Here is a 12,261-nt window from a genome sequence, read left to right as displayed (position 1 = left end):
CTAACGAAATTTCCGAATTCATGTGACTAAAATAATCTTGGAGTAACGAGAAGCCTGCAGTTGTCACATTCTATAATGCAACATGAAACATTTCTCAACTATAGTCCGACATGGTAGGTTAAGAAGATCATATGCAGCAAGGACTTTATTGCATCCTTAGAACATTTTCGTACCTGCACCTGACTAGTATACTCGTAAATTGACGTCGGGCACGAATCTGTCACGGAGCAGATTAACAGACCGCAATGCTTTGCTGTCATTGACCTAAAGATTTAAATAAAAACTTCCGCACGTTAGCGTAGCAACAGCCAGTTTTTATTGAAAGTAACTCCGTCAACTACAAGTGTCATTTTAAAGATGTCCTGCGGTGACATCAAACACAATCGTCTTGCCAACGTTCTCATGCGTCATAATCATGCTTGGCAAGATACCCGGAAATTGGGTATGGCTCTTCCGCTTACGATCGCGATCTTGTCAAGGTTGAATTTCGCTGTTGACTTCTCGTATTAGAAAGAGTCTTCAAAGTTTTCTGCTTTCTAAAAATACTGTTTGCATTAAAGTATGTGTACTTCACTCTTTCGATCCAACGTAGCACCTATGTTAAGCAACGTGAAAAAAATTCATGAACTTGCGTCTTTATACAAATTGGCGCAACGAAAACAAACTGACCCCGAGTTGGAACAATAGAACCCCGAGTTGGAACAAACCCTTGCCCATTGTAACAATTGTTAATTGAATACATATCGCTACATACAACTCGAGTTTCGTTCGTGGGCAGTATGTACATGAACTTAATTTATATTTATGTAATCGTTCCCATGTCGCTCAGTTTCCATCTCTCTAAATGACATCACAGCAACATAGAGGCTCAACAATGAAGTTCAAGTAGCCAGAAGTTGTTGCTAACATGTGTGGGGCGGTTATGTGTTATGTAGCGCTCCTATTATACAGACCTCGCTAATTGTCACAGATTCTATAGCCCAAATAATTATCTAGTCGACATTCTTCAGACTTGATGAAATTAAACTAGAGCAACTTGAACTCAATAGCGTTAATATCACAGAGATTGAATGCAACAAGCCTATATTAAATCTCTAAACTAGTCTTGTATATGCCCACAAATGTCCATACATAACAGAGCAAGGCTGACGAATACACAGCTGAAGATAAGACGTTATGTTATCTTTTGCTGCGGCTGGACTCGAGGAGACTTGAGAAGCTGGGGCTGACCAGAAGCCTGCGGTCCACTCGGCCGAGCACGGCCATCTTGCCGCTCTTGCGAGTTTCGTCGATGCTGACGTGCGCAACTTCCTGTGCCAGACCACGAATATTTAATATTGCGTAAATAGGCTGTTAAATAGTGATATTTTAAACACCCGAGAAAATGATAAGAGATCCAAATTCGTATCTGCAAAATACTGGTATTATCGGCAAGAATGTGTTGGTAGTAGGTTGCCAAATAGAACAAGGGCGAAAAGCCATAACGAAAACGTGGATTTGTATATACTTTTTCTCTGGTAAAATCTTCACTGAAGATAAGGATATAATTAGTCGGATTTTCCACGGCACTGACCTGAAGAAAGTCTTGCTGGCAGCCCACATTGATAGGTAGAGCGTAGTTGCCCAGGCAAAGTTCGGCACGACCAGACTTGTAAATTTTAACGCAGCCAATTTGGCCGCTTGGGAGGTCGCGGAGGCGGCAATATTCAGCCTTCTTCTTACCCTCTTCTTCCTCGGTGTCGAGCGCACTCGACTAAAAGCCACAAAACAGTCACATATTTAATTAAAAAACAAATCTCTACCGAGTAAGAGTTGCCTAAATATTGGTGTTTCTTGGGTGCGGTATATCAAATGAAAAGCTGAAATGAGTTCAGTAATAGGAAGTATAGAAACGAATTAAGTGCAGACACTGTGTGTCTCATAAATGCTTAATTCCAAGTCGACGTAATATAGATACTTTTAATTACTTTAACTAGTTTTAAATCTTAAGTAAAAGAATACTAACCAAAAACCCGAGTGATAAGAAAAAATATAACTCTGTACTCACTGCAGTGAGTGACAGAGAGCGCATTTTCTCGTCGACGAAAACGTGAAGTCACGGACGGACAGACAGACAGACGGACATGGCGAGCACAATAGTGCATTTTTTCCATAAATGAGAAAATGTGCTAAAAAAGGGAGGATACAGCTGAACGAAAATAGACTCACTGTTCCAGGCTGTAGTCTCGCGTGTGAACCTTCCCCAGAGACGATGCTTGGTAGAGTCTGCGGCAGCTGAAATGCCACAAATTCCCTAATCAGTTTAACGGCAGGAAATCGCAGCATAGATGCCAAGAAGCAGTCGGTAATAATACAACCGGTTTCTAGTTAATAATAACACATAGCAACAAATGTTTTGAAGTGACTGAAATGTCTCTACCTCCTTAGCTTTCAAATTATGAACACGTAAATCATTCGTACATCATACGGGAGATATTTTCTCGCACTCAGAACAACAGCCCCTCGACATACAACGGCGCCTGGCAACCCCAACACGGAAGGGATCCCGGCCACCCCAAAAATACACAAAGGTAGACAGATGAACTCCCTATGTGGTCTAGATGGAACAGCAAACTCATGGCAAGGGTTGCTGCAATGAGGCTAACCTGAAAGAGCAGCATGGTGTTCTTGTCTTGCGAAAGGACGTCGCCGGCCGTTGTTGCTGCTGCACGGTTGGCAGGAGTCATCGGTACACTGGTCTTGTCATCAACAGTTGTGGCTGCTTCGACACCGTTGATCTGCACGAATACGAGTGTCTTGATCGTAATGCTTCCCATTATAGATGATGATTGAAATTCAGCAACGTACTTTCAATAAGTAACAAATGTTTAGGAGAATAACAATGTGAAAAGTGACGAATTCAGCCTCGTTGCATTGAGGGGTTAAAAACTAATACTTAATGAGGTTTTAGCGCCGGAATATGAGGTTTGATTTCTAATTCTGCATAATCGTTTAACTAGGAGAACTAGAGAAAAAATCGATAAAATAATACGAGTGCTATAATAGGACATTATTGATGCGATCAGGAGGCAAAGTTATTGTGTAAGGAATATCAGAGGGCGTATAGTCTTCGGCTTACGGCGGATGCCTATTTTTCCACTGCGACAAGATAAACGTGGCAAGCGCTCATTTACTCTCGATGGGCTCGTTACAAAGTACAAACTCACCAAACCTGACGCATGACCGTTGCTCAGATGAGGAGACTCGTCGGGTTCGACTTTGATTTCTGAAAGTAACCAAAAAGTTTTATTGGTGGAAAATTTACTCAGCAAACTAGATGCTGGTTTTTATAAAAATTTAAACCCAAAAGAAGATGAAATAATAGAAAGATGCGTCCCAACAAACATTAGAAATAGATGCAATAGAAAAAATTGTTATTCCAATTGGAAAATATGAAAATTTAGCAGACAAAACTAGAATATTCTAAAAGGCAAAAAAAAAAAAAAATGCAACAAAGTAACGTAGCAGTACAGAGTCGAATGCTTAAACGCTGTATATCTGAATACACACAAAAAAAGGAAAATATAGGGAGCTTAATATATATAAAAGCATAGTACAAATGATAGTCGATATCTCACTAGTATCACTTGGAACTTCTTTTTGCTGAGGTAAGGAGGAACTGGCGGCCGAGACCTCGAGCTTGACCTGCTTGAGCGCCAGGCACATGGGCTCACAGAACTGATGAGCATAATCGTCGCCATCGTCCTCGTGCTCGATGAAGTTATCACACACCATCTGGGCCATTGCTTCGTCTTCTTCTCCCTGTAAAAGAAATGAAATATAAGGTTAGGTTGCAAGATAATTCCCATTTCCTGTAAGCGAAATGTGAAGTTAAGTTGCAAAAAAAAAAATCTCTCAAAACCACCACCGGAATTAATTTAAAATAAAAATGATTGAATTGATTTAATACTGCAGAATAGAAAGAGAGAATTTACCTTGTCGACGGTTAAGCTTTCACCAGTAACCACCGGACGCTGCATCACTGCATCATCAGCTCTTGATGATCCTCCCCCTCCTCCACCCCCTCCCACACAGCTCCTCTTTAGGCCTCCACCTCCCCCTCCCCCTGGAGCAGCAACTCCTCCCCCAAAGCTGGATGCACCGCCGCTGCTGTTGCGGACAGCCACTGAGGCGCAACCTGTAACAACAGAAGCTTTAACCCCACTGCACCATATTGAACCCTTTTAAAAACTATGTGTAGCGCAATCTTTCCACTGTGTCATCCAAATGCAGCCTTTCCTATTCTTGTGACGTGACTGTCTCCATAATCTGTACACGTTAGCTCTATGCGTGGCATTAAATGTCTGCATTATAAACTAAACTTGATTGAAAAAAGCTTGAATGCACAGCCTGTGATGGTTACAATAGTAACATAAATCATTTATACGTAAATGCGTTAGTATGAACAGGAATTCTGATTTGATAACTGCAGAATTTATTTGCTACAGTTGTATAAAAGATAAGTAAACATGACTGTGCCAACATTTCTGAATTTGACACTACCAAAATAAGTTCCACGGGCTGCCGCTGGCTCTAGGATCGTTTTTATGCTCCGCTAGGCAACAGAGGCAGGCAGGTTGTTTGATTTCCCAACTCCAATCTCTTGCCAAGCCAGCGTCCCTTCGACGCTTGGTCTTGCCTCAGCAGGCATCAGCGATGGAGCTTCCTCTTGCGTCTCCCGCCAGCTGCGAGTTGCAGTCTGTTACTCGTTTCCTGGCCGCTAAGGAATCGATGAAGGAAATTCACGAAGAACTTTGTCAAGTGTATGAGATCCGGGATAGTGAGCAGATGGTTCAGGAACTTTAAAAATGGCCGAACTGACGTCCACGACGACGTCCGTGTAGGGCGGCCTTCGGTTTCTGACGAAACAATTGACCAAGTCGAAGCGGTAATAGTAATAGTTAAGGATCGACGAATTACAGTTCGAGAGCTGTGTGAAAAAATTCCTGAGGTTAGCAAAATTACAACTGACAAAATTTTGACTGAACATTTAAGCTACAGTATACAAAGGTCTGCGCAAGGTGGGTGCCAAAAATACTCACAGCAGACCAGCGGTAGCGGGCCAAAGCTACCCAAGAAATTCTCGTTTTTCACGGAACAACCAAAGAGGAATTTCCAGACCCTGTGGTTACTGGTGACCTGACCTGGCTTCCTGACCCATCTGCGCAATATCCCGGAGCTCATACACTCTTCTCCATACAATTGACAAAGTTTTTTGTGAATTTCCTTCACTGATTTCTTTGAAGCGGCCAGGAAACGAGTAACAGAATGCAACTCGCAGCTGGCGGGAGACGCAAGAGGAAGCTCCATCGCTGATGCCTGCTGAGGCAAGACCAAGCGTCGCAGGGACGCTGGCTTGGCAAGGTATTGGAGTTGGGAAATCAAACAACCTGCCTGCTTCTGTTGCCTAGCGGAGCATAAAAACTATCCTAGAGCTAGCGGCAGCCCGTGGAACTTATTTTACGGACACGCATTGTATTTAGAGCGTCATTAGTTCACATTGCACGGCAAACTGACGGTCACAGCAATCGTCTACCACTTTGCACATTGTTATCCCAACTTTGTAAGTATAAATTCCGTAATGTCTCATACTGATACATTGAAGTACGGGTATATTATACCCGTTTACAGTGTTAAGTTTTTCCTCCAGGTTGCATTGTGTCATGTCTCTATGGGCGTTTGTTTCGTAATATCAAGACTGTTTTTTCAGGCATGCAACATTAAAGATGCCAAACTCTATTGAGTTTTTTTTTCTTTCTTAGGAACAATTGACCAAAAGGTACGTATGAGAATATGATAAACAGATTATGATTCAAACAAGGAGGCAGAAAGAGATTCAGATTGCAATGGTTTCAAGCAGCAACTCACCGTCTCCCCAGAGGCCCTTGATTTGCATGAGGTTGCTATTACCACGACCTCGCCCCCGCCCCCTGCCTCCCCTCCCTGCACGCCCCCGCTGATCGCCCCGCCCTCTACTCCGGTCACTCCGACCACTGCAACAAATAACACAGATCAGTAGCTCATTTTTTTCGAAATTTCCCGAAAAAAAATTTGGAACGTATTTTAGAGGACAGAGTAAGTAGCTGCGTATAACAGAGATGAGATCATAATGCAATGAGAATAAAACTCATCAAGTCAGATAAACTAGATGTTGAATGAAGTTAAATATAACACTAAAGTCATAGTTCATGCATGATCACTTATGGCACTTTTTCTCGACTCAACTAATGTTGCCACAAACAAAAATCATTTAATCAGTAAAATGTTGTCCTATTATTATTTTAATTCCCACTTTGAAAGGCCCACCAACAAAAATAAAAAAATAGCACAATAACAAGACAGACCTTTTTTAATTGTCAATATGTATATTTGATGCCTGCAAATATTCCAAATGCCATAAAAATATTCCTGAACTTTTCATCAACAGATAATTTGTGAATTAATATTATACATAGACATAAAAGAGTATACCTAATCAAAATTTAAATAGTGGTTATTATACTAAACACCTGCTATCAAATTTACAAAAAAACTGTTCTCACAAATACAAAGGTGAAAAGAAAAAGTTTTGAGCTTTCAAACTATACTACACACATGGTACATGATGCAAAATGGAAATGCAGAAAATGTTTATCAAATGCATTATAAAGGCGTGGAAATAAAGTTTTGTAATGTATCCAATATAAACGTAGAGGTAATAAGTTACTCACGTGTTTCCAGTCTCGAGCTTCTCACGTTTGGTTGGAATGTTTGGGGTGAAAACTCTCCTAGGGTTTGATGTGCCTGGGTGCAAGAGAGATGCTGGTATACTGGCAGGAATTTTCATGCCTCGAGACAAATCTTGGGTACGATGAAAACTTGCAAGTCTAAGTGTTCCAAGACCAGGTTCAACCTGAAAAATGAGACATATTCAATTAAAATTTGAAGAATGGCTGAGAGTACATCAGAAGATCTTTGTAATCTGAAGAATATACACAGTATATAATGAACTCTCACTAAAATAATTATATTCCCTTATGTCCAGACAAATAATCTTCATCATCTAAATATGAGATACATAGTAACATGTGCCAGAAACAACATACCTTGGGTACTAATAAGGAGCTGGCACTGCTGCTTGCTGCTCCCCCTTTGGCTCCAGCCATTGAACAATGATTTTCTGACATATTTGTGTTTAGAGTCTTCAGTTAATTTTATGTTAATGACCTAAGAGTTAAGTAATTACACCTCAAAGAACTATGTCTTGAAGTCAAGGTGCCAACACATATTCTAGTCTGCAGAGCTAAAGGCTACACCTTTATCCACAATTTTTGAAAACTACTCTGAAATATTTTTTTTTTCAACCACAAATTTTAGATAATCTGTCATGTATCCAAATTTAACAACCACAGTTCTCTATACCTTGTCTTCAAAGTTATTGATATATTTAAAAACGTTTTGAATGTAACAATTTACATTTTCAAGTTTAGAGAAGCATTGACTAATGAAATTTTGTTGGGTATAAATACATGACACACATAACTAGGATCCAATATAAAATTTTGAGCAAGAAATTCCCTCAGCAAACAATCTCAAAGTTTAAACCAATCCTATAGTTTGGAAATAGATTGCTAGGGAGTAGGGTCCAATCTAAAATGACAAGGGTTCTGGCAATCATTGGTTTGTTAATGTTGTGCACCTCTGCATGATGAGGATGCTGGTGGGTTTCTCCAACACAATGCAAGCAATGGTCTTGAGAGGTTGCCTCAGGAGGGTTCCTCTGCCCTCCTGACTGAAGATGGCTACTGAGATGTCTTGATGTTGTGGTTGTTCATACAATTGCTCAAATGTAGTCCAAACGATGAAGAAGTCTACAAACTTATTTGGAGCAAAATTTACAGATTACATTGGCTTTTTGGAGAAATCCTGCTTTTTCAGCAAGGTCCATTGTCATGTACAGTCAGGAGCTTGACATTGTTGTCTAGGGTATCACCAACCCATTTGAATTCATCTACAATTTTGAAATTAAGTTGCTTGTTTGGAATACTCAATGTCATAGTTGGTCTAAATACTTCAGTGTAGTCCAAATGATGAGGAAGTCTACAACCTTCTTCAAAATTTACAGTCTACACCAGCCTCTTGGAGAACTCCCGCTTTTCTTAGGTCATTAATTGCACGAGTTTTAGCAAGAAAATTTGCTATCTCATACTAATATAAAAATATATCTATGTCCATATATATATCATTGCCTTCCCTATATAGATAGATTTTCATGGAAATTGTGAGATCAAAATTTAGCAAATATGGGAACTGAAAGAAACCATAAGGTGTGAGAAAGAGAAGCAAAACAATGAGCCATTCATAGGCAAGGCTCCCAAGTATGAAATGGGAGTCTGTTTGCTTCAATAATGGGTTGGCTTGGTAACATGCTGGACTAGGAAGGAACCTCTCACATACTCCATGAACAAAGATGCTGGGTGATTCACATCCCTTGGAGAGGATCCTTTTGTCCAGTCTAGTGATGGAAGATTAAAATCACCAACAATCAATGTGTGTAACCTATGGAAAGTCATGCTTGGTAAAAGACTTAAGTAATTTATTGTTGTCAAAAGAACTGTTTAGAGGTCTACCTATACACGATGTCTATAATGAGGCTATCTTTGCCTTTGAGAGAGAGTTTGCACCAAATTGTTTCTCTAGCTGATTGATGCTCTGCAGATAACTTGACTTGGTACAATTTTCCCCTGTGATTTTTAGGGAGTGTTTCTGTAATACCAATAATGTCTATGCATTTGTTTGCAAATTGCGATCACAGTTAACAGTTTTTTCTTTGTTCAAAACAGAATCCGAGTTTGTGTAAACAGATTTTAAAACTTTTTGTGCACTTTAATCTTTATGCATGCATTTACTTCTTACATTATTTACAGGCCTGGATCTATGGACATGACTTTACACTTGTCTTGCAGAGCTGATGACTGACTGTGTGTGGCCGGTGTTGTCTTCACATAATGAGAGTGGTTGACCTGAGTTTTCATGATTTTCTGCCTGATTTTCTCCTGCAATTTCTTGCAAAAATTTGCTATCTCTAAAGGCAGGGTGCGTAGTGCATACCGGTATTTAGAAAAAAAATTCCAGGACTTTTACATGACCTGGTTCTAGAAATCTTTGGATGTTAACTAAAAAGGGAGTAGATGGTGCAGCAGAACAAAACTTTGCCAGAACATGTAGGCTAGAAGATCATGCAGTGTGGAATTCCAGAGGGGTAATTATTAACTGGTAAACATAGCAATTTGGAAAGCATGACCTAAAAATCTGGAAAGCCCAGCATACCTACACTTTCAGTCCATCATCATCACTGACAAGTCTCTGCAAGCTGCCACAGCTGTTTCCTTGAAAAAAATAAAGCTTACATCATCACAGTAACAAGGGTCCAATCAATGCTTGAATGCATCCAACGTCACAGTCACATGAATCCAATCATTGCTAGAATGCATGCAATGTCACAGTCACAAGAAACCAATTAGCATTAGAACGTGTGCGACGTCACAGCCACTGGAATCGAATCAGCGTTAGAAAGCTAGAACGGACTGCCCCAAATGCACACAATGTTAACGCACTGATGCTAATTTTATGTGTAATGCTACACTTTTTATTTTAAGTGCGTAATACAATAATGTCGTTATGTTACTAATGATGGAAATCGCAAAGAATAACATCTTTGCTATGTACATTCATTTACAAATACGTACATGAGAAACTACCTAAGATTCAATCCACAAATACAAAAATGACCACTGATGCAATAAGCTGAGACATGAAAACTCCTTCCGTTATGATCAGGATTACCAACTTGACGAAAAACAAAGAAGGTAGCAGGCCACAGAGACCCCCAACCATCAATATACTCATGCAAAAAAATGATAGATACGAATAATACTAATTTATCAGTAACAGACATTCAACAGAATGGTTTAATAACCTTTGTAAATTGTAAATGTTATACATGCAGAATCAATCGTGTGCAACAGCCAAAGTGGCAGGAATGATGGTTAGTGTTTACTTTTTACTTGTTAGTTCTTGTTAGGCAATCGGTGTGAGGTAACTGCATTAACTGCAGATAATGCTCCCAAACTTGGAGCCATGGTGCAATTCTATAGGTTATTCAAAAGAACCTGGTCTTATGTCATTTTAAACCAATCAACGCTTCTTTACGGTCTGATCAGCGGATCAGGTAACACAACCTTCCCCGGCAAAACCTTTCGTACTTCTGAAGAAAGGGGCGGTTTGCGAGGAAGGGGCGGTTTGCTGTGTCAGCTGAGCACCTGAGCTGATAGCTACACTGGCCGTGGGTGGGACTTATTTGAATTTGAACGCATGCATCGATTTGAAATCCTATATGCATAGTATACGAGTCAAAGAGCCTAAATTTTTAATATCTATATAATATATGTACCTTTCTGCATGGATAATAATGCTGTTAACATTAACAAACTTTGAATTATCTCTAATGCAAGAAATACTTGCTTAAACTATTTTATTTTCAATATAAGCAACTGGATGCAAAAATCGGTTTGCAGGAACCAAGATAGCCCCAAACATCAGTAATTTTTATTGACATTAATTTCTAAATTAAAATGTATTTAGCCAGTATTTCTTGCATCAGAGATACTTTCAAGTATTTAAATGTTAACAGCATCAAAATGCACGCAGAACCGACTGAAAGAAAGAACTGAAACCGATTTGAAATAAAAAGTGACCAATGAATCGATCGTGCTTTCTGGCACCTTCTGTCACAGCTGTTTGCAGTTGCAGTGCATTTTTTTAGCATAAGTTGCCAATACGTATTTAATGTAGTCTTCCGTTGGTACAAAACTTACAAAATAACCTTGAATTATTGATTGCTAATTTCTTGCATTAGGTAAATGTTTATAATTCAAATTAATCATAGAAGTTGTATCTCCATAATCCCATGTTGAATTAAAATTACCCATAGAAGCTCCACATACAGATGCCAGCGCTAGCAGCAGCAATCAAATGAACTACTTTATTGTTAGTATCTTCACTAATAATATAATAATATCGTGTTCTGTTTAGGTCCGGTCTCTTAAAGTGTTCCAGCAACATATTTTCCATTACTAATTATTTAAATGTATTAACTTGTGGCGCAGTAAGATATTAAATTGTTTGAATTCTAAATAAAGTTGATGTGTCCACATCCAGATGCTAGCGCCAGCAGTGGCAATCAAAGGAACTACTTTATTGTTTAATATATTTACTATAATAATAACAATATATTATTCTGCTTAGGCACAGTCTCTCAAAATCTTCCAGGAACATATTTTCCATTATTAATTATTTACATTTATTTGTTTGTGGTGCAGCAAAATATTGCATTTTTTTATGTCACAGTCGATGTACCACGTGTTCTTGTGTTGTTTACTTCACCGCAGGCCCGCCGAGCTAGCCATAAATAAACAAATGAAAAATGACCAACAAATGGCGCTTCTGGTAGCTTCGATCGGTACAAAACTAATAAAAGTATTTAGAATTATTGATTGATAATTTCTTGCATCGGGTAAATCATTATGATTTAATTTCATCCTAGAAGTTGTATCTCCATATTTCCATGTTCTTCCATTCTTTATTTTCTTCCTTTATTTTTTTTTTCATCCACACTTCTTCTGTCTTCTTTATTTTTTTTTTCATCGACACAACTAATCATATTCGTAGTAAAATTATACTTCGTTTTAAATATTCAATTTTAAATGTTTCTTTAGAATTTTTAACTTTGAATTTAACTTCAAATAAATAAGTTGTCTTTTTTCTTCATCTAAAATTCTGGTCACGTGATTCCTGTAATGTTGGAACACACTTACATGGCCAACGCAATACGCATGGCGCATGATGTTGGCCATGGCTTTAGAATGCCCTGTGGCATCATTATAAATTTTTAATATTTTAATGTAGATAATAGAAAGATAATAATAGAATAGAAAGCTATTCTTTTCAAGGGGAGCGTCTACCCTAAATTTAAAATTTTTACTTTTTCAGTTTTCATACTAATTTAAAGCTGACATTCTGCCCTATCCAACGGTACCACTGCCATCTCTCTACGTTGATTTATGATTTCACGACATTTCATGAAAGGGGGGCGGGTGGGGGAGTTCTTTAAGTAATTAGATAGGAACTAATTAGCTGGTGAGCTCTTTATATATAGTGTCTACTTGAGTTGTGCTGCCGTTA

The 12,261-nt window shown here is 38.9% G+C and overlaps 1 protein-coding gene across 1 annotated transcript; it reads right to left on the bottom strand.

Annotated features, from left to right (window-relative positions):
- Positions 1-132: 132 nt before the first annotated feature.
- Positions 133-4,062, bottom strand: LOC108669984 (DNA-directed RNA polymerase III subunit rpc4). The gene is made up of 7 exons (XM_018157426.2): positions 3,975-4,062; positions 3,618-3,801; positions 3,207-3,265; positions 2,646-2,777; positions 2,209-2,274; positions 1,574-1,753; positions 133-1,311 (listed from the first exon to the last, which is right to left on the bottom strand). The coding sequence occupies exons 1-7, from the start codon at positions 4,017-4,019 to the stop codon at positions 1,180-1,182; spliced, it is 798 nt and encodes a 265-aa protein (XP_018012915.1). The 5' UTR covers positions 4,020-4,062; the 3' UTR covers positions 133-1,179.
- Positions 4,063-12,261: the final 8,199 nt, after the last annotated feature.

This window comes from Hyalella azteca, unplaced genomic scaffold, assembly GCF_000764305.2.
Source record: "Hyalella azteca isolate HAZT.00-mixed unplaced genomic scaffold, Hazt_2.0.2 contig6630, whole genome shotgun sequence".
NCBI classification, from domain to species: Eukaryota; Metazoa; Arthropoda; class Malacostraca; order Amphipoda; family Hyalellidae; genus Hyalella; species Hyalella azteca.
Note: the sequence above shows the minus strand (reverse complement) of the source record. Positions and strands in the feature narration are given on the sequence as shown.